This window comes from Gigantopelta aegis, unplaced genomic scaffold, assembly GCF_016097555.1.
Source record: "Gigantopelta aegis isolate Gae_Host unplaced genomic scaffold, Gae_host_genome ctg5354_pilon_pilon:::debris, whole genome shotgun sequence".
Classification (NCBI taxonomy): Eukaryota; Metazoa; Mollusca; class Gastropoda; order Neomphalida; family Peltospiridae; genus Gigantopelta; species Gigantopelta aegis.
In genome coordinates, this window is record NW_024534363.1 from 1 (window position 1) to 20,777 (window position 20,777).

The 20,777-nt window shown below is 36.5% G+C and overlaps 2 protein-coding genes across 2 annotated transcripts; both read left to right on the forward strand.

The window, feature by feature from the left end:
• Positions 1-1,351: 1,351 nt before the first annotated feature.
• Positions 1,352-3,717, forward strand: LOC121366336. Its single transcript, XM_041490823.1, has 2 exons — positions 1,352-1,865; positions 2,410-3,717. Exon 2 carries the CDS (start codon positions 2,418-2,420, stop codon positions 3,270-3,272), a length of 855 nt encoding a protein of 284 aa, XP_041346757.1. The 5' UTR covers positions 1,352-1,865; positions 2,410-2,417; the 3' UTR covers positions 3,273-3,717.
• Positions 3,718-11,500: 7,783 nt separating this feature from the next.
• Positions 11,501-20,616, forward strand: LOC121366335 (ectoderm-neural cortex protein 1-like; the record flags this gene model as incomplete). The annotated part of the gene is made up of 3 exons (XM_041490822.1): positions 11,501-11,560; positions 18,429-19,858; positions 20,503-20,616. Coding segments are annotated over exons 1-3 (1,604 nt in total), but the record flags the coding sequence as incomplete, so codon positions are not given.
• Between the last annotated feature and the right edge of the window lie 161 nt (positions 20,617-20,777).

Below are 20,777 nucleotides of genomic sequence, written 5' to 3' on the forward strand. Positions count from 1 at the left end.
GTACGAAGCCAAAAGAAGGGTGCGAAAGTGACGTCGTCGACTTAACAACAATGCCGGTCGCATTGCACCGTCTCCCTCGTAGAAAACTTGAATGGATTGTCAACCGGATTATTCACTGGAGCGATGATGTATGGAGGCACATTTAATATAAACTTAAACTTTTCAGCAAGAGTATTTCCATGAACATCAATAAAAGAAAACACACCGATGACGACTCAAGACACTGAGTGAACAATTCTTGACATTTTTCTTCGTTGATAAAACTGGCACGCAGAAGGTTTTCTGATGTATTACGAGCAAATTAAATATTATATTGTTCGTGAATATTAGCTATTACATTGTCTTTAAAAGGCATTTCAAACAATATCATTAAAATTATAGGTAACTTTTTACTCGTTCTTTCTTATTTCTGTTTATTTTTAAAGGGACACACCCTAGTTACGTTTATTTCTTAACCATTACCGCGTTGTTTTTCGAGCCTATTAAACCCCCATTTTCACAAATAAAATTGCACTTTACTTACATTTTATTATTTAGAATACACATTTCCATTCACCTGAAGTGCTTTTTGGTAATCCTGATGTTTGTAAAACCACGAAATGCATTTTTTGCATTTATTCACTAAAACGTGTTGTCGAGAAAAAAACCGTTAAGCAAGCGAGGTCCAATCTATTTTTAATGTCACAAGACGTTGGTATACTCACGTGACCGTTATCCAATTTTGGTTCGGTTTGTTTTCTCGTGCACGGTTCGCGCAATCATCTAAAATCCGATTTGTTGTTGTTCATTTGTGAGAATTTTTCTTCACCGTTCGTGAAACATTTTCAGCAACAATAAAGTTCAGACAAGTAAGTGTCTTAATACAAAAACGTTTACAAACCCTTAAAACCAATAATTTTTGCTAAGTCTTACAATATCTGGAGAGGGGATACAACCAGGACAGAACAGTTGGAACATGTCCAGGAGAGGTGAAACGAACGCACCCCAAGTCTGTGAAATTTGTCGTGACGTAGGCATTGTTGTGCTTCTACCGGTGACATCAGAATACTAACTTTCAAAATTATTTCAAGCAATTGGGACATGGGGATTCCCATGGTATTTATCGATATAAAACCTGCTTTTTCACTCCATTTGATACAAACGTGATCTAAGTGTGTTACAGGTTTGTAGATTAACCAAATTATAATTTATTTTCGCTGGATGGAACTAGGGTGTGCGGCTTTAAATAGAACTATATTCCTATGTGTATAATTGGTGGTTCTTCGGTCCGCGTAGTAGCTGACCTAGTTGTGTAAATTTAGAAATCCCCGTCATTAGCTAGCAGTGTTACATTTTTTGAATTATTATTTGGAAATTTTGTTTCCAATTTAGGGTATGTAATAAATACAAAACTGTCTATATACCTTTTGTATACAAGTGCATATACATATAAAACACCATAAAAATACACCACATTATGCTTCAATTGAAGTAATTACTTACAATGAACAGCGGTCTTTGCGATCCAATCAAATAATTGTATTATACCAGTTACCAACATGCGTTTCGTCTTCTTCTTCGTGTAGGAGTACTCGATTTGCAAACCATACTGGTTCCACTGTACCTACAGAAAGTGTTGGTATCCACGGTGGTTGGGATCAAGGATCAGATTTATAAAACATCTATTCAATTTTAGTCTATTCCTCTTCTTCGTGTAGGAGTAATCGAGTTGCGCACTATACTGGTTCCACTGTACCTACAGAAGGTGTTGGTATCCACGGTGGTTGGGATAAAGGATCAGACTTACGAACAGTTTCGAAACTTCGTCTGTGGCATCGAGGACGCTGCGAGGCAAATAATATACGACAGAAAGCCTGGCAACGAAAGTGAGTATTGCTAACTTACTTACGAGCCTGATGGTCATTTTATGTCATTAATTTAATTTCAAATTATTTTTGCGATTATATCCAATTAAAATCCAAGCATGTTGTCCTGGATACACGGCTCATATATCCGGGATGTCTGTCTAGGACAGTGAGTTGTTAGTGAGAGAGTAGTCAGTACCCTATACCTACCTACCCAGTGAGTCGTTAGAACTGGCTCTGGGTGGGAGCCGGAAACGGGCTGCGAACCCAGTACCTTCCATCCTTAAGTCATATGGCTTAACCATGACAACCCCGATGCGGGTTTTATGTTATCACATTATTCGACTTGAGTCACCAAACCCACACCGACCATAGAAATAAACCTCACAGAAACGTATTGTTCTGTGACGTACACGTTAGTTGTTTCTGCTTATTTTTTTTACAACACATAACATTCGTAGATTTAAAAAAACAAAAACAATTACTGGTGTATTGGCAACATAAACATCCTTGTTTTGTTTGTTAGTAAGAGCACTGCACATTTCGTAATGAAATTTTATTTCAGATATTGCCATGTACAACCAGGCCGATATAGACGAATCGAAATCGGAGAATTTGTACGAGCTGCTTGAACCGGAGAGATTTTTCAAGATGACGGGAGAATACTCGACATGGCAAGTCGCAGCAGAAGAAACCCATCTACGTGCCAAGACGACTGGCGCCAGGAAGACAACTCAATCAGCGAGTTATTCACCACAGAAAGATCGTGTACCGGTACTACCACCCAGAACTATTGCCCGGAGAAAAGTTCCACCTCCCCCGCGTCTACCCTCACCAGACTATAACCGAACAGAACAAATACGGCAGCCATGGAAAGCCAGCATCACAGGCGAGACAACCCAGTCCAAGAATCGCCCTAAACAGCGAGATAGCCAATTCATTTTACCACACAAAAGTAATCTGGAAGGTTTCGTGTTTAGACTCAAGCGACCGCGTCCACTTCCCTCCCCGGTCCCGCAAAATGATGATGGTTTGTGTGGTAACAATACGGCACCACCGCTACCCGAACGTGACCCAGTTCAGCAGCCAGAGCGTGCATCTCCAGAGGAGGCTAGCAACAAAAGTGTGAATGCGTACGTCAATGCCATAGAAAGAGCTGTGGTAGCTCCGTACGTAGCCAGTACGTCAAGTGAAGGTGTCATGGGTACAGAGGAGAAAAAGGTCCACGAGTTAACGATAACTGAGCTAGGAGTCAACCTGAAGCGTCTGCGGCTAGACAGACACGTGGATGCGTTCAGCAAAGAAGGAATCGACGGATACCTGCTCTGTAAGTTGACCAACAACGTCCTGGCCAAGGACTTCAACTTCACAGAACTGGAGACCATAAAGGTGATGGCGTTCATTGAGACTGGACATATCCCGCAGTGAAAAGGAATCTGCTACAAATGGAATGACTGATAGTGAAATAATGTAGTGTTTAATACGACCTCACACCGAAATAGTGCACGATATAAAACGGAAATCAAAAAGTGAAATATGTGTGGTACAAAACAAAAACCACAAAGTGACATGATGCATGGCTCACAACGAAATTTACAGTTATCAAGTACATGTACATAATAGAAAAAGAAAATTCCACCATTGAATATTATGTATTTTCAAACGACAAAACAATTGTGGATTAGCGCACGACACAAAACGAAAATCGAACAGTGAAAGAGGACATGGTTCAAAGTGGGTTTGAAATTAACATAAGTGATTTCCCTAGAAATTTGGCAAGGCATGGTAGACCAAACACTTTTGGGACATTTTCACCATTTTCGGGGCACTTGTATATCATTAACAATAGACAGAAATTAATTGAAATAAATATTAATGTAATTTATGTGTTTGCTTTAATAAATGAATGGCAAACGATATAAAAGGCATATTTTATTAATTAATAATACCTTTTTTGGTGTTTTATAAAAGCAATTTTAGAATTAATCACTGAAAAAGGCTTGTTTAATCTCAGGGCAGCATTGTGCTGATTAAGGCAATATGGCACTAGACTATTCAGGCATGGTGCCGCACCATGGTAAAACAAGCTAGGGAAAACACTAAACATGGTAACCATGGTCGCCAGCAGGGCCAGTTGAAAAAAAATATTACTGGCTCTTCTCAAATTCAACTAGCCCTCCACTTATCACATTTTAAAGGGACATTCCTGAATTTGCTGCATTGTAAGATGTTTCTGACTATAGTACTGTCGGAAATAGAATAAAAATGATTTTCGTTGATTATTCTTACATATTAAACTGACAAGTAAATATTTTGTAAATATCTATTTAATGATATTCTACCTAATTTAGCATTTACTTGTTTGGGCGCTCATTGATGTTCAAGGTGGTGTTTACTCTTGAAATTAAAAGAAACATGTCAGTAAACAGATGATCTGTGCACTTATTTGGAACAGACTATAACAATTTTTGTCAACTTGTGTCAATTTCATAGCTGTTACAATATGTGAGGGACTGTTTCTGATGATGGTTTGCCCCCATCCCTCTCCAAAACAAAATATTTGTAGTCATTTATAAGTAACTTTTGAGCAAAACTGTCAAGAACCATATTATGAGTGATCCATTATACAGGTATTAAAGGTGCTATCTCAATGTTGCTATTGCAAATCTTTTTCTTTCTGTTTTTTCAATAAAATTTTGATTTAACATTTAAAGAAGACACCTTTAACAATATGCCCAAAAATGATTATAGGAAATAATTTTATCTACTGGTAGAAAATACATTTTTATTGGAGAATCGTTATCACAGTTCGCATTATATAGCACCTTTAAATTGTTGCAAGATTGTGTAAATTTCTAATGTACTTATATTGAATATTTATTCAATAAATATGCTTGTCATAATTAATAATTTATGCTGCCATTTCAAATAATCAGTTAACTTGCAGTTTTAAATGAAAAGTGTGTTTGAGGGTAAATGAAATTGACACATATCAATCAAAATGTGTTATAGTCTGTTCCAATAAAGGTCACAAATCACCTGTTTACTGACATCTTTAGTTTAATTTCAAGAGTAAACACTACCTTGTACATCAATGAGAGCCCAAACAAGTAAATGCTAAATTAGGTAAAGTATCATTGAATGGGTATTTGCAAAATATTTACTTGTCAGTTTAATATCAAAGAAATAATCGACGAAAATCATTTTTATTCTATTTCCGACAGTACTTTAGTCTCTGTATACACAAAATAGTGTTATCTTTCTTGTACATACTGTCACTATCCGCTAACAATTAACTATTAACAGCGAGTCTAGTCAACTGAGATCACTGCTGTGTATCCAGGAACGAAGGAAAGACCTCACAGATATTGAGAGAGGAAACCCGCTATCGACACTTCATGGGCTTCTCTTTTTAATTAGCAGCAAGGGATCTTTTATACGCACCATCCCACAGACACGATAGTACATACCACGGCCCTTGTTACACCAGTCATTTCTCACAAGCCACTATCAATTAACCATTATCAGAGAGTCTATTCAACCGAGATCACTGCTGTGTATCCACGACTGCGTGTTTGAACCGTAAGTAGATAATCACGAAAACCAGTTGTAATTAAATGGAATAGGTGTTTTCTCCCTATATATTGACCGTTTTATGAAGTGTGTATCATGATACATTAGTTACCACGCTTTGTATATACACCCAGTAGGTGAGCCCAGTGGGCTATTTTTCGCTCCAGCCAGTGCACCACGAATATTGTATTAAATGTCGTGGTACGTGCTACCCTGTGTGTCGAACACTCCATACAAAATCCCCCTTGCTACTAATAATAAAAAGTACCCACGCCAGTGTGCAGTGATTAAGCCATTGGACGTAAGGCTGGTAGATACTGGGTTCGTATCCCGTTACCGGCTCCCACCCAAAGCGAGCGTTATCGGCTTAATGGGTAGGTATATTGCCACTCTACCGACTTCTCTCTTACTAACCACTAACAACTAACCACTAACCCAGTGTACTGAACATTGCCTAGATAGCTGAGGTGGGTGCCCTGGACAGCGTGTTTAAACCTTAATTGGATATAAGCACGAAAATAAGTACAAATGAATTAATGAATTAATTGACATAATAATATAGCGGATTTCCTCTTTAAGGCTATTTTTAAACATTACCAATCGTTTGACATACAATAGCTGATGATTAGTAAATCAGTGTACTCTAGTGATGTCGTTAAACAAAACAAACTAACTGTAACCTTGTGTAATTATACATGTGTATTCTGTTTGAGCCAGTTGTTGAGTTCAGCTGTCATAACAAAATATAATGATTTGATCTGAAATGACCCACTTTGATTTAACTGTCTCAGTTAAAAGCGTGTGTGTGTGTATGTGTGCGTGCGTGTGGGTATGTGTATTTCGTCTTTCTTCCACCACCACCCCTCTCTCTCTCTTTATATCTGCGTGTGTGTGTATGTACGTACATGATCTTTGAATAAATGAATAATTAATTGTTAAGAACTCAAAGTAAGCTACTGACAAAGATTCGACTAAATAGCTTAACAAGTTTCATATTCTGCTTTGTATGTAGCGGGAGTTGCAACTTATATAGGGACATGGATAAACTTACAGAATGGTACACACACTATTCGCGATCTCAATGAATCTAAAGTCTAGGTCAGGTGAGGTCAACGTTGTAATTACACAGATCAGATAACAAATTACACTCGGGTCACAAATGTGGGGAATTGCATGACGCTCGTACGACGTGTAAAGCCGGTATCACACGGTGCATGTTTGTAGCCATACGGCACGATACTGGAATATACAATCAGATAGCCCAAGTCGAATCTTATCATCAAATACGCTCCGTGTGAGGCTGGCTTAAAATGTGTACCCGGAAATTCGCACGCATGCTCAGGTCGCCTTTGACAAATAGGATAATCTTATTTAATACCCTTAACAAAATTATTAAACATATCAATTATACTATAACCTGCCCTACCCCCACCCACAGGTTAAACTATGAATATAGTAACCATTACCTTTTTTAAGAGAAGCATTACTATATGATATTAAATTACCCCCACCCACAGAAACAAGCTAGGTTCAACTATGAATATAGTAACCATTACCTTTTTTAAGAGAAGCATTACTATATGATATTAAATTACCCCCACCCACAGAAACAAGCTAGGTCCAACTATGAATATAGTAACCATTACTTTGTTTAAGAGAAGCATTACTATATGATATTAAATTACCCACACCCACAGAAACAAGCTAGGTCCAACTATGAATATAGTAACCATTACTTTGTTTAAGAGAAGCATTACTATATGATATTAAATTACCCCCACCCACAGAAACAAGCTAGGTCCAACTATGAATATAGTAACCATTACCTTTTTTAAGAGAAGCATTACTATATGATATTAAATTACCCCCACCCACAGAAACAAGCTAGGTCCAACTATGAATATAGTAACCATTACCTTTGTTTAAGAGAAGCATTACTATATGATATTAAATTACCCCCACCCACAGAAACAAGCTTTGTTCAACTATGAATATAGTAACCATTACCTTTTTTAAGAGAAGCATTACTATGTGATATTAAATTACCCCCACCCACAGAAACAAGCTTTGTTCAACTATGAATATAGTAACCATTACCTTTTTTAAGAGAAGCATTACTATATGATATTAAATTAATTTTCTTACACGCACGTTGGTTAGAATGCGTTTTTTTTTGGGGGGATAACATATAGTTGTTTACACACGTATGTGTGTTAACAATTTCAAGACATACGACTGGCTGCTCCTCGGTGAGGACCAGGTCACCAATCCAATGACATACATCCAGTAAAAAACTGCACGATGGACATCGATTATACTTTGACATATAATTAAACTGACAATCATGGGTCTGTGTCGCGTAATGTAGCTACACGTGCAACGGCTGTAAATAACTTTTAGTCGAACAAGATGTTAAAATTTGCTTAAAACATGTTTATTGAGGATATGTAAGAAATAGAATAATACATTCGTGTCCGTTAGATACGATTTATCTCACAACTCGTTGTTTAACAAACGTATGAAACTTGCTTTCGCTCGTTAGATGCATTTTAAAATAACTCGTGAGATAAATGGTATCTAATGGCCACTCATGTATTATTCTCTCTATATAAATATATTTTAAAATATTAACTTAAAATTAACTGGGACAATCGCAGTCTGACGCAGAAAAGTCAGTTGGCGACCGATCTACGTAATCGACACGAGTAAGCCTCAAACTGTATCGAGCGGGATCTAGTTCAGATGGCGACCTTCCCTACGTAATCGATACGAGTAAGCTTTAAACTGTACCGAGCTGGATCTAGGTCAATTGGAAAATCTGAGGTCGTTGGGTCGAATCCCCTTGGTTGAGTATACTAAATGCCGTGGTGGTACCTGCACAACTAAGTACTATAAGTTTGTGTTGTAAAACACCTGTTTATATCGAAAATGAGTCATCAAAGGTTTCACTTTCTTCAGTTAATATTTTGAGGAAAGCGGTAGTAGTATTCAACTGCATTGGTTATAGTTTGTTTGATATAATATTCATATACTGTTTTAACTAGTGTTCGGTATTCGGGCCGAAACTTGTATTCGAATAACCGACGGAAATGACGAGCGAATATTTGAATATTCGAATACTAGCTAAACAACTTTGTGCGATACACTTGTAATAACTGCCAGAAACAGGTTACGACAGAACACAAATAAGAATCATAAAGACATAGTAACTGGCAGCTAACCTAGCGCCGGGAACTCATACAGGAAACCACCAGATGCGTCCACATGGTTGTTAGTTGTTTTTTGCATGGTTTTTATTTTCGTTTTTGTTTTGTTTTTGTTTTCTCTTGTTATTATTATTATTATTTTTTGACAGTGCTCAGATATAAACGATTTCCAGATGCGCCTTCAACTGCCGACTGAAGGGATTCGGACACATTCCCATTTGTAACAAGAGGACAACACAAATACATAGTCGAAGGTACATTCCTGTGTTTGCTGCATTTTTAAAGACGTTATCGACTAACAGAGACTTTTGGACCACTATAATTACTTCATAAAATATTAGTGGCTGTATATTAAACTTGTTTCTGGTCGTTCTAATATTATTTGTATTAGGTTAAATTTAATTTTATTTCCTAAAAAAAGATTTTTTTTCATACGTACGAAATTATTTGAAGACAAAATCCAGTTTGGGCTTCTTACAAATATTAAGACGACCAGAAACACATTGAATATACAGACACTGATATTCTAAACAAGAAAATAGATTTAATATGCAAGTTTAATTGTAGACATATTTTATTAGTCGGAAACATCTTACAGTGCAGCAATCTCGGGAATATTCCTTTAACACATATAACAAGAACACACATTAACACAGAATATCTATTAACACATATAAGAAGAACACACATTGACACAGAATATATATTAACACATAAAACGAAAACACACATTGACACAGAATATATATTAACACATAGAACAAGAACACACATTAACACAGAATATCTATTAACACATATAACAAGAACACACACATTAACACATAATATATGTTTACATATATAACAAGAACACACATTAACACAGAATGTCTATTAACATATAGAACAACAACACACATTGACACAGAATATATATATATATATTAACACATATAACAAGAACACACATTAACTCAGAATATATATTAACACATATAACAAGAATACACATTAACACAGAATATCTACTAACACATATACTAGGAACACACATTGACACAGAATATTTATTAACACATATAACACGAACACACATTAACACAGAATATCTATTAACACATAAAACACGAACACACATTAACGCAGAATATTTATTAACACATATAACAAGAAGACACATTAAGACAGAATATCTACTAACACATATAACAAGAACACACATTAACGCAGAATATCTATTAACACATATAACAAGAAGACACATTAAGACAGAATATCTACTAACACATATAACAAGAACACACATTAATACATAATATCTATAATTAATCCTGAACAGAGGGTTCGCCATGAAAATAACTCAAACGTGCGAAGGAGAAACACCATTTCACAAGTTCACAAGACCAGATATTAAAACAAAAATAAAAAAGAAGCAGTTTCTCAATAATGGTGCATTACACAACACTAATAAAGTATCTTTAATTTTAGACACGCTAGAATTAGTTCATAGTATTTGTGTACATATTTTCTTCTAATGTTTTCGATAGGTCCCAACCCAATAATAGTTATTCTTCCAGGTTGACTTGTACCAAAGAAGAAAACTCCGTGTCAAAGTTCCAAATTCAAAGTCTAATATTTACTCTAATATTTACGGAGTAAAAACAGCTACGGTTCTGATTAGTAGTAGTAATAAGTGATTGATTATTTGTGCAAATACTATATCCATTGCGAATAAATAAATACGCTTTGACTTGTTATACAGTTGTTATCAGGTATACACAAACTAATAACATTAGAACTGGGTACCCCCTCAAAACAATTAAAATAACAAAATAACAAAAACAAAAACAATAAACCAAGAAAAAACAAAAACAAAAAACAAAAACAAAACAAAACAAAAACAAAACAAACAAACAAACAAACAAAAAAGAAAGAAACAAATAATGGAACTGCGATTTTTAGCAAAAATTACTTTTAGTTTCTTACAGGTAGATTATATGCAAGGTGCCACACTTTTTATTGATCAACGCTTTCATCAGTTTTATTAATACACGTTAACATTAACGGCAATGGTATTTGATTTGGTGCATTGTAACCTCCAGAAAACGACACCCCTCATATATACAAGGAAGTATTTCATAACAAGATCGCACAGTTTGATGCAGGAACAATTCGAAGGTATGTTCACATTTAATTTTAAATTATTATTTAATCAAATACGCACATTGATTTATTAATCATCGGCTATTGGATTTTAAACATTCCGTAATTTTGATTTAGTCTTGGAGAAAAAACCCGCTACATTCTGTACATTAGTAGCAAGGGACATTTTATAGCACCATCCCACAGACATGATAGTACATACCACTGTCTTTGATATACCAGTCGTATTGCACTGGTTGGAATTAGAAATAGCTCAATGGGGCCAATTGATGGTATATCGAGCCTAGATCGATCACGTAACAGGGGATCACTTTACCATTGGTCTACGTCCCGCCCCTCACTCGTTAAAGCTTATGACAGAAAACTTATTTCACATAAACTTGATAACAGATTGTAGCGAGTTTAATATCCACTATGTACTATTTTAAGTATAGAGGCCCAACATGTGGGTTTCTAGTCTGATATCTGTACTGAATTTAGATTGACGACAGATATATCAGACTAATTGTGGGGTTTGTATAACGCTGGCTACGAAAGACGTTAAAATACTCAATCTGGTAACATGTCTCTAGACCAGTGACGGGACTTCTAGAATTGTTATAAAACCCACTAGCCATGGGATTAGTGATTACCGGTCTAGGTGGCACAGTGATTAAGTTACACCACTCAATGTGGTAACATGTCTCTAGACCAGTGACGGGACTTCTAGACTTGTTATAAAACCCACTAACCATGGGATTAGTGATTACCGGTCTCGGTGGCACAGTCGTTGAGCCATCGGACTACAGGATGGTAGGTACAGGGTTCGCAGTCCTGTACCGGCTACAACCCAGAGCAAGTTTTTACCGGCTCAATGGATAGGTGTAAGACCACTACACCCTCTTCTCTCTCACTAACTACTAACCAACTACATGTATAACTAACTCATTGTCCTGGACAGACATCCCGGATAGCTGACATGTGCGCCTAGGACAGCGTGCTTGAACCTTAATTGGATATAAACACGAAAATATGTTGAAATGAAAAGAATGATCAGTCATTTAAAAAATGTACTGGCCATGATAAAAAATTCACTAGCCCTATTTTAAGTAAACACAATTTTACTAGTAGGAATAATCGGATATGTCACCTTAAAAACGTCTACAGAAGGAGATAAGAATTTAAAAACCCTAACCCTTAGATTTGAGGGGGGAGGAGGGGGAGGAGAGGGAGGGTGAGGAGGAGGGTGAGGAGGAGGGTGAGGACAGGATATTCATATTTACAAAATAAACTTAAATACAAAATTTGACAACTTTTGTTTTCACTACCCATCGGGCATAGCCATAGTAGTTATTTACTAGCCCAGCATTGAATATCACTAGCCATGTGAGTGGGGCTATCATAATTTAGACGCCCTGCCAGTAAGTTTTTATTTTTAATTTACACTAATACGGAGTTCGCAGCTCAGCTACATACAAGTCTATATCATCTATAGTCTGTTTACGTCTAAAAGGAACCTACGAATTTGAATGAAAGGCCACAACGAATACAGTTAAAATGCATATAAGAACATAATACTATGTTTTAAACCCATCCCAACTATTTTGAAAAAAAAATATTCAGCGTAAATAAAAAAGTTTCTTAAAAAAATTACCTTCAAATTATATACTAATTTTAACACAGGGGAGAAGACATTTGCTAGAACAGCGTTCACTTGTATTCTCACTGAAGTAGTCGATAATGCAGTACACAGAGATTAAAGGGACATACCCTGGTTTTTAAACACTAAGGCATATTGTTTACTATTAGAGCCGTTTTGGATAACTGAAATCATACTTTATTTAGATTTTATTGTTTAAATCATCTATTTCCGTACATTCGAAGTGTTTTTAAACACTAAGGCATATTTTTTACTATTAGAGCCGTTTTGGATAACTGAAATCATACTTTATTTAGATTTTATTGTTTAGATTATCCATTTCCGTGCATTCGAAGTGTTTTTATACACTAAGTCATATTTTTTACTATTAGAGCCGTTTTTGATAACTGAAATCATATTTTACTTAGATTTTATTATTTAGATTATCCATTTCCGTACATTCGAAGTGTTTTTGGTTATCCTAGTGTTTTTAATATCACACAATGCACTTCTGATATTTTTAAAAACGCACGTGCGTCTGGGAAGTAACAGCTATGGAGTCTATTTTTAGAGTTAATTTTCACGGCTTGAAACTAGGGTATGTCCCTTTAAGGTAGAACTGCGCGCGCTTTAATTTGGCTGTTCCGCCAATTGCCTTCATACCTGTATCAAAAAGGAAGGGAATTTAATTTACGTAATTTGATGGTAATTTGTAAAGAGACTTTAATTTATTTATTTTGTTAATTTACAGTGTTATTTGAATAAGTGTGGGTTTAACACTTAATTCATGTGAATTTTTAAAATGTATTTATTATAAATTTACATGCCAATTGATCGGTTCCCTTTTGACGTACTTATGTGGTTTCTAATATGTTGTTAATAACTGACAATATGCAACATTTGCCAAAATAAATTGTCACGAATGCACTGTAAAACACTGTTTGTTTGTAGGATTTCAACAATGGTCGCTTTGGCTGATGTTGTTAACAATGCAGTACAACGTTCCCTATTCATTGTAATCCGGACTTCGTTAGGTCATTGGCGCCCACGTAGATAGAAGTTATGACAGGAGATTCTAAACAGTTTCATATTTAGTTCAATGAGAAATAGTTTGTATTGCACATACTTCTACAGCTACGAACGAGCAAAACCTCTACTGCAACTATACTGCAAATCTTACTAGTAGTCTTCTACTACTACTACTACTACTACTACTACAATTTCTACTACTACTACTACTACTACTACTACTACTACTACTACTACTACTACTACTACTACTACTACTACTACTCCTGCTACTATTAGAATTTCTTCTTCTACTGCTACCACTACTCTACTGCAACTATACTGCAAATCTTACTAGTAGTCTTCTACTACTACTACTACTACTACTACTACTACTACTACTACTACTACTACAATTTCTACTACTATTACTACTACTACTCCTGCTACTGTTAGAATTTCTTCTTCTACTGCTACCACTACTACTACTACTACTACAATTTCTACTCCTACTACCACTGCTACTACTACCACTTCTACTACCACCACTACTACTACTACTAATGTACTACTACTACCATTACAACCACTACTACAACCACTACTACTACTACTACTACTACTACTACTACTACTATTACTACAACAACTACTACTACTACCACATTACTACTACTACTACTACCGCTACGACCGCTGTCACCGTCACTACCACTACTATTACTACTACCACAACTACAACTATTACTACCACTAATACTATCATTACAACTACTATTACTAGTACTACTAATACTACCACAACTACTGCTACAGCTACCACCATCACTACTACTACTACTATTAGTACTACTACTAGTACTACTACTACTATTACAATTTCTACTACTACTACCACTACTAGTACTACTACCACCCCTACCACTGCTACAACTACCACCACCACTACTACAAGGGGTGATACTGTTTGCTGCTACTACTACTACTATTACTACTACTACTACTGGTACTGCTACTACTGGTACTACTGCTGCTGCTGCTGCTACTGCTACTGTTACTACTACTACTACTACAACTACTACTACTACTACTACTACTTCTACTGGTACTACTACTACTGCTAGTACTACTACTACTACTGGTACTACTACTACTACTGCTAGTAGTACTACTACTACTACCACCACCACTACTACTACTACTACTACTACTACTACTACTACTACTACTACTGGTACTACTACTACTGCTAGTACTACTACTACTACTACTACTACTACTACTACTACTACTACTACTACTTGTTTTATGTCGCTGGAAGAAATGATGTTGAGATGTTCAAGGCTTTTCTATTATGCAGAGCCATGTCAGTATGTTACACAGGCAGATCCTTGGGGGTACAAGGGGCATGGGTGTCGATCGGTGGGGGACAGGGGGGACGCGTCCCCCTCACTTTTCAACCCCGGGGGACAATCTATATAAATGTCACCTCCACACGTTTTCGTTTAGCACACACACACACACACACGCGCGCGCGCGCGCGCGCGCGCACAGACAGACACACACACACACACGTACACGTCCCCCCCCTCCCTTTAAAGCCGGATTGACGCCCATGACAAGGGGTGATACCCATTTTATGACAGTAATATTTGCTGTATTGAGACAGTCTGTCGACTCGAAAACTATTTTCTTTCAACTCTTTTTTTTCAAATCTTTGATATATTTTGTCTTGCAGCAAGGGGAGGGCGGGACGTAGCCCAGTGGTAAGGCGCTCGCTTTGATGCGCGATCGGTCTGGGATCGATCCCCGTCGGTGGGCCCATTAAAAAAAAAATTACAATGTTATTTGAATAAGTATGGGTTTAACACTTAAAAGCGGTCAATCACGGATGGTTGACCTAATTATTGACTCAACATAGTATTATATAACAATATATACATTTGATTTGTACCTAACAGTATTTTATTGAACCATCTACATAACCAGCGTATTCCACTTATTATTGATATTTTATTAAAGTAATTGAATTATGTCTACGGTCCATAATTCAGAGAAAAATAACGGCTATTTGGAGAGCAGAGGTGTGGCGTTTATTTTGAGTCACGTGACGAGCATCCCCCGAATAACCGCAGTGTCAAAACGATTTACCAAGCTCATGTAACGAGAACGCTTGACCGTCCTCTGTGACGTAGGGTAAATAGAAAAAACCCACAATGAAAATAAGTTATTAAAAATTAATAAAAACATGTACTGAATGATAATAAGCTTATACATTAATTTATGTTAGTAACAAAAGCATGCTAAACGTTGACAATCCTGACTAGTTAGGTATTTACATCTATAGGTACATTTATCGTTAGTCGTACGCAAAACACTCTAAACATCTGGATCACAAACACCTTCATTGTCCACCTTGTCAAATTCATTGTATGCAAAATATGCCATAACAGCTGACTTGGGATAGGAATTGTTACATTTTAAAAGAATACTCTGAACTAGACAGTGTTTATAATTTACGATGCGACTATATATACGACGGCCATGTATATAGCCTCCGCTAACGAGGGCTGGGTATATTCACAGCAAAAATGTATATAGGCGATAAATAAGTATTTGATTAATCAATAATACCGAACCATCTGGAGCAGTAGGAATACACACTAAGTACTGTACGAACAGTGCGTTTTCTGAACAATGGAGACGGGGTGTGTGTGTGTGGGGGGGGGGGGGGGGGGGGGTATGAGTATAATGGACCCTTTTGTGTACGTGTTCAATAGACATGAATAGCGTAATATTGCCCCTACAGTACTAACACAAAATTAATAATAAATAAATAAATAAAAATTACAAATCATCTGAAAGAGAAACTAACTTCAGACAGTACACAGATTAACAACGGCTTGAATATTTTTTTTTTCACTGATAGCAATTTTGAGGCTCCTTACGTAATTTGTTTTTAAAAGTTAATTTTACCGCAAATAAATATGACTAAAAGGTTATTTTCCTGTATTTAGTCATATTTCAAATGCGCAAAATTGCAAGGGGTAATAAAACTCAAAATAATATATTTTGTTATACCAGTAACGCTGAGACCACTCCCGGGTCTCCCTCTAAGTTTATGTAATGTTTCGGTAACAACCGCCCCCACCCACCCCACTGCAACGTGATTTTACCAACATTATAATACATGCAATAATAATAATAATAATAAGTGTATTATTATTATTGTTATTATTATTATCATCATCATCATCATCATCATCATCATCATCATCATCATCATCATCATCATTATTAATATTGTTATTAGCCTACTACTACCTTTTAGGGGTGGAGGGGGCGGTGTTTTATTTATGGGGTTTTGGCTATAAAAATGCTAGATTAACGTGCGTGCACACACGCACAAACGACAGGCTGAACTTGTCCCTGCCCGTAGAACTGGATTCAACTGGGTTAAGTAATAATTAATCCAACCTGTGCACGGCAAAACATGCAACAATAGGCCCCTATACTGTTTTGTTTTGTTTGTTGGTTGGTTTTTTGTGTGTTTTTTTGTTGTTGTTTTTTTTGTTGTTGTTTTTGGGGGGAGGGTTACGCTGTATATTAAACCGAATGACCACTATGCGAATCGGTCAAAATAATTTGCAAACGTTTAATAAAAAACGACCTTTGTGACGCTGGAAAACATGTTATTCCTTTTCGAATCAAGCACTCTAGCGTTGTAACCGTCTAGGCTCTCTCCCCTGCTGAATTCCATGCACGCGCCTGATAATAATAATAATAATAATAATAAATGGTGAGTTCATATTCTGACTGTTTATTATTTTATTTCAGCGTATTCGCGGTTATTTTCGTTATGAAATAATATATATTTTTAATTATCACAATATACCTACACTTTTGGAGAAAAAATTAACTACACTTGTATTTAAAAACAAAAAACAAAACAACAACAAACAAACAAAAATTATTAATAATACAATGAACTTTTATTGCCATAGCGTAGATTGAAATCCGGAAGGCATTTCCATTGTTTATCTTATATTTCAGGAGCACGTGTTCACATTTGGAGAAGCGTACGACTGGGCAACCGTTATTGACACTTTCCGTCACGTTCACACTTGCGATGTTCAGTTGCAACGCATTGTCTTTTAAATCCTTCAACACTTGACTAAAGTGTTTAGGTATCCATATTGGAGGAATGTAGGCGAATTTTCCCCTTGTGGTACACGTCCAGCTGTCATAACCTGTGGTATACAGCACCACGTGTTCTTAGACGTGTTCACGGGAATCAGTAGCGTAACTATCTCCAAAAAAAATATTTCCTCCTCCACTTAGAATTTAAAATCTTCTTGACTGTCCAAATTAAAATACACAGAAAATGAAGTCCATTTAACTAAAAAAAATAATTAAATCTTCATTCAAAGTCACGCTGGCTTATTTTCACACCCACGACCGTCTTTATCAATTCGCCGTTTTGCTTAAGGACACTTATCAATTGCATATAACAAAGTTCAAATAATGTTTTCGAAATATTTCAACCAATAAAACAAGTCATCTACAAACGTCAATGTCCTCAACGCAGTTATTATTTTCTTCTGATTGACGGACCATAGTCATAATTCAGTGACTTAAAAAACCCATTAATAATAAGTGAGACATGGTGGTAATGTAGATGACTAAATGAAGTACTTTTAGAAACAAATCAAAATAATACTTTGTTGGGCCACGATGTTTCAACTTTTCATTTTAGAAAATAACGATTCACTACGTAACCGATTGGCCGGTTTGGGAACTGCCCCTAAGTCATATAGTCGAATAAAATCAGTTTATACTGTGTTTGACAGAAGATTGTTGATAATACATCACAGGAAATCAACTGAATAGATTTAAGAGTCACGTGTAATATGCTATATTTTTAGTATAGCACCCGTACATGTATTATTTTAGTACGATATATCTGCCGTCAAAATTAATTCAAATTGTATCATTAACATTAGGTACGTTACTATAATATATGTTCTCTTTCAGATCAGAAGTTCTCAAATAATGGATCGTTCTAAAAACAACATTCTCCAAAACATCCACGAAGAGATGGTCAAAGGTACGTTCAATGACCTTGACATTGTCTGTGAGAATGGGACAACAAGCGCAAACTGTTTGGTTGTGGCCGCGATGTCATCTTACTTCCGGGCAATGCTGACATCAGACATGACAGAGAGTCGGACGGGCGTCTTAAATCTGCCCACTGTCATGGTGTCAGTGGTCCAGGATATTCTCAAGATGGCTTTGTGTTCAGTGGATCTTGTAAACGAAGATAACTGCGTCAACATTTTAGACGCATGCGAAATGATGCAGCTTGATGACGTCAAAGATCTGTGTCATCGTTATCTTAAGGAAAGTCTCGTGCTCAATGCGGATAACTGTCTACACTGGTGGAGACTTATGAATCGCTACAATGTTCCTCATTTGTCGAACAGAGCAGTTTCGTATCTGACAGAAAACTTGACCGACTTTGTTGAAAGAGAAAACATTGTTCATTTATCAAAGACAGAACTTCTAGAAATATTGTCTAAAGATGACTTGAAATGCAAGGAAGACATAATTCTGAAAAGTGCCATGAAGTGGCTTGAAACAAATAACATGGATGCAGATGACGTAACACGTATCTTTGAAATGATCAGAATTGATCTTGTTGATCCACAGTTTCTCATTGAAAACGTAGTTTTTTCAGAACTCATTTGTGGAAATAAATTTGTTCAGCAAATGATAAAATATGTGCGGCGTTCAGAAGATCTGACAACAGGTTGTGACAGCAGATATGTATTTCATAGCAGACGTGTAGATGTGTTCGAGTTACATCACAACAAAACTTCACTTCTGTCTTGTTTTACTTCAGAAGGGACATGGGAAGACGTTACACCTGCTCCAGTAGATCCTGGATATTGGTATTCAGCAGCAAGTCTAGGTAACAAGATCTACATCACTGGTGGTGGCAGTAGAAGTAAATGTACACTCGTCTACGACGTCTGTAGAAGAGAGTGGGAAACAGGTCCAGATCTCGAACAAGAACGCTACTATCACTGCATGGCCACAGCTAATTCCAAAATGTATGCAATTGGTGGTAAGTACAGCAACACGATTGAAGAGATGAGCGAGAGTGGAACACGCTGGCAGGTTGTTGGAGATTTGAAACAGAAGAGAGAGTTTGCATTCGCTGGTACAGTTAAACGCAACATTCTGGTGATGGGTGGACGGAGTAGAGGAAGTGGATCAGATGTTATCCAGTGTTTCAATACAGCGACTCTCTGTGTGTCTAACCTCAGCTCACGTTTACCATACAGCTCGATGTGTCTGAGAGGTTCGGTTCACCTCCCTGATGTATATCTGCTGGACTATGATGGAAATGTGATGCACGTCCAGGTCACTGACAGTGATGATGAAATCAAGATTGAAGTGAGGTCAACAACGAAATGGCGGTCATTTAAATATTGGTTTGGCGTATCGTGGCAGAACGGAAGCTTATTGTCCTTCAGTGGCTTTGATACTAACTGTGTAATTACATAATACAACCTGGGTGAAGGAAAAGAAGAAAATATAACTTTTCCAGAATCAACGAGAATTGGTCGTGTGTATGGTGTTCTGCCAGTGTATCATAAAGCATAATATATTTTGAGTTGAGTTTATTCTGGGGCATAACATTGTTTGTGTATTTAATCTGACTGATCAAGTGGGTCTTTTCCTATTAGGATCTCAGGCTTTACATTCTGCGTAAAACATCACTAGCACTTTGATGAATTTGGTCACAAAACCTGTAGAGAAACTGAAATTTGAGTTAACCAAACAAAATATAGCAAAATTAAGACTTCTTAAAGAAATGTATTCGATTGTTTCTCGAAATATCTTTTTGATGAATTAATGAGATATATTCGCTGAAATCAATTTTAATTCGTATTTGACGATTTTGCAAAAATGGCTGGATCATGCATCACTTGGCCTATTTTATTATATAACTGCATTATGGCTACGAAGCTATAAACCGCGGTTTTATTTTGTTTGGATAGTTCTAGGTGTTTAAAACTGCTGTTATAACAATGTTCACTAGTGCAAAAGACAAACATAACAACCCTTTTAATAAACTCGACCTGGCGTGCGTCTTCACAATAAACGTACATCGTGAAAAACGTCTTGTCATTGTGAAGACGATAATAACGGAAAGGTATTTTGCCAGTTATTTCCCTTTATTGGATTGGATCCATCTCAAAGAGAAAAAGAAGAAAAACAATCGTACTGTACGGAGAACTTTCGTTTAAGAGTGATTGTTTGCAACACAGTGCGCTTCGTGCATTCACACAGGTGTCAGTTCAGTGTTTTTACTTA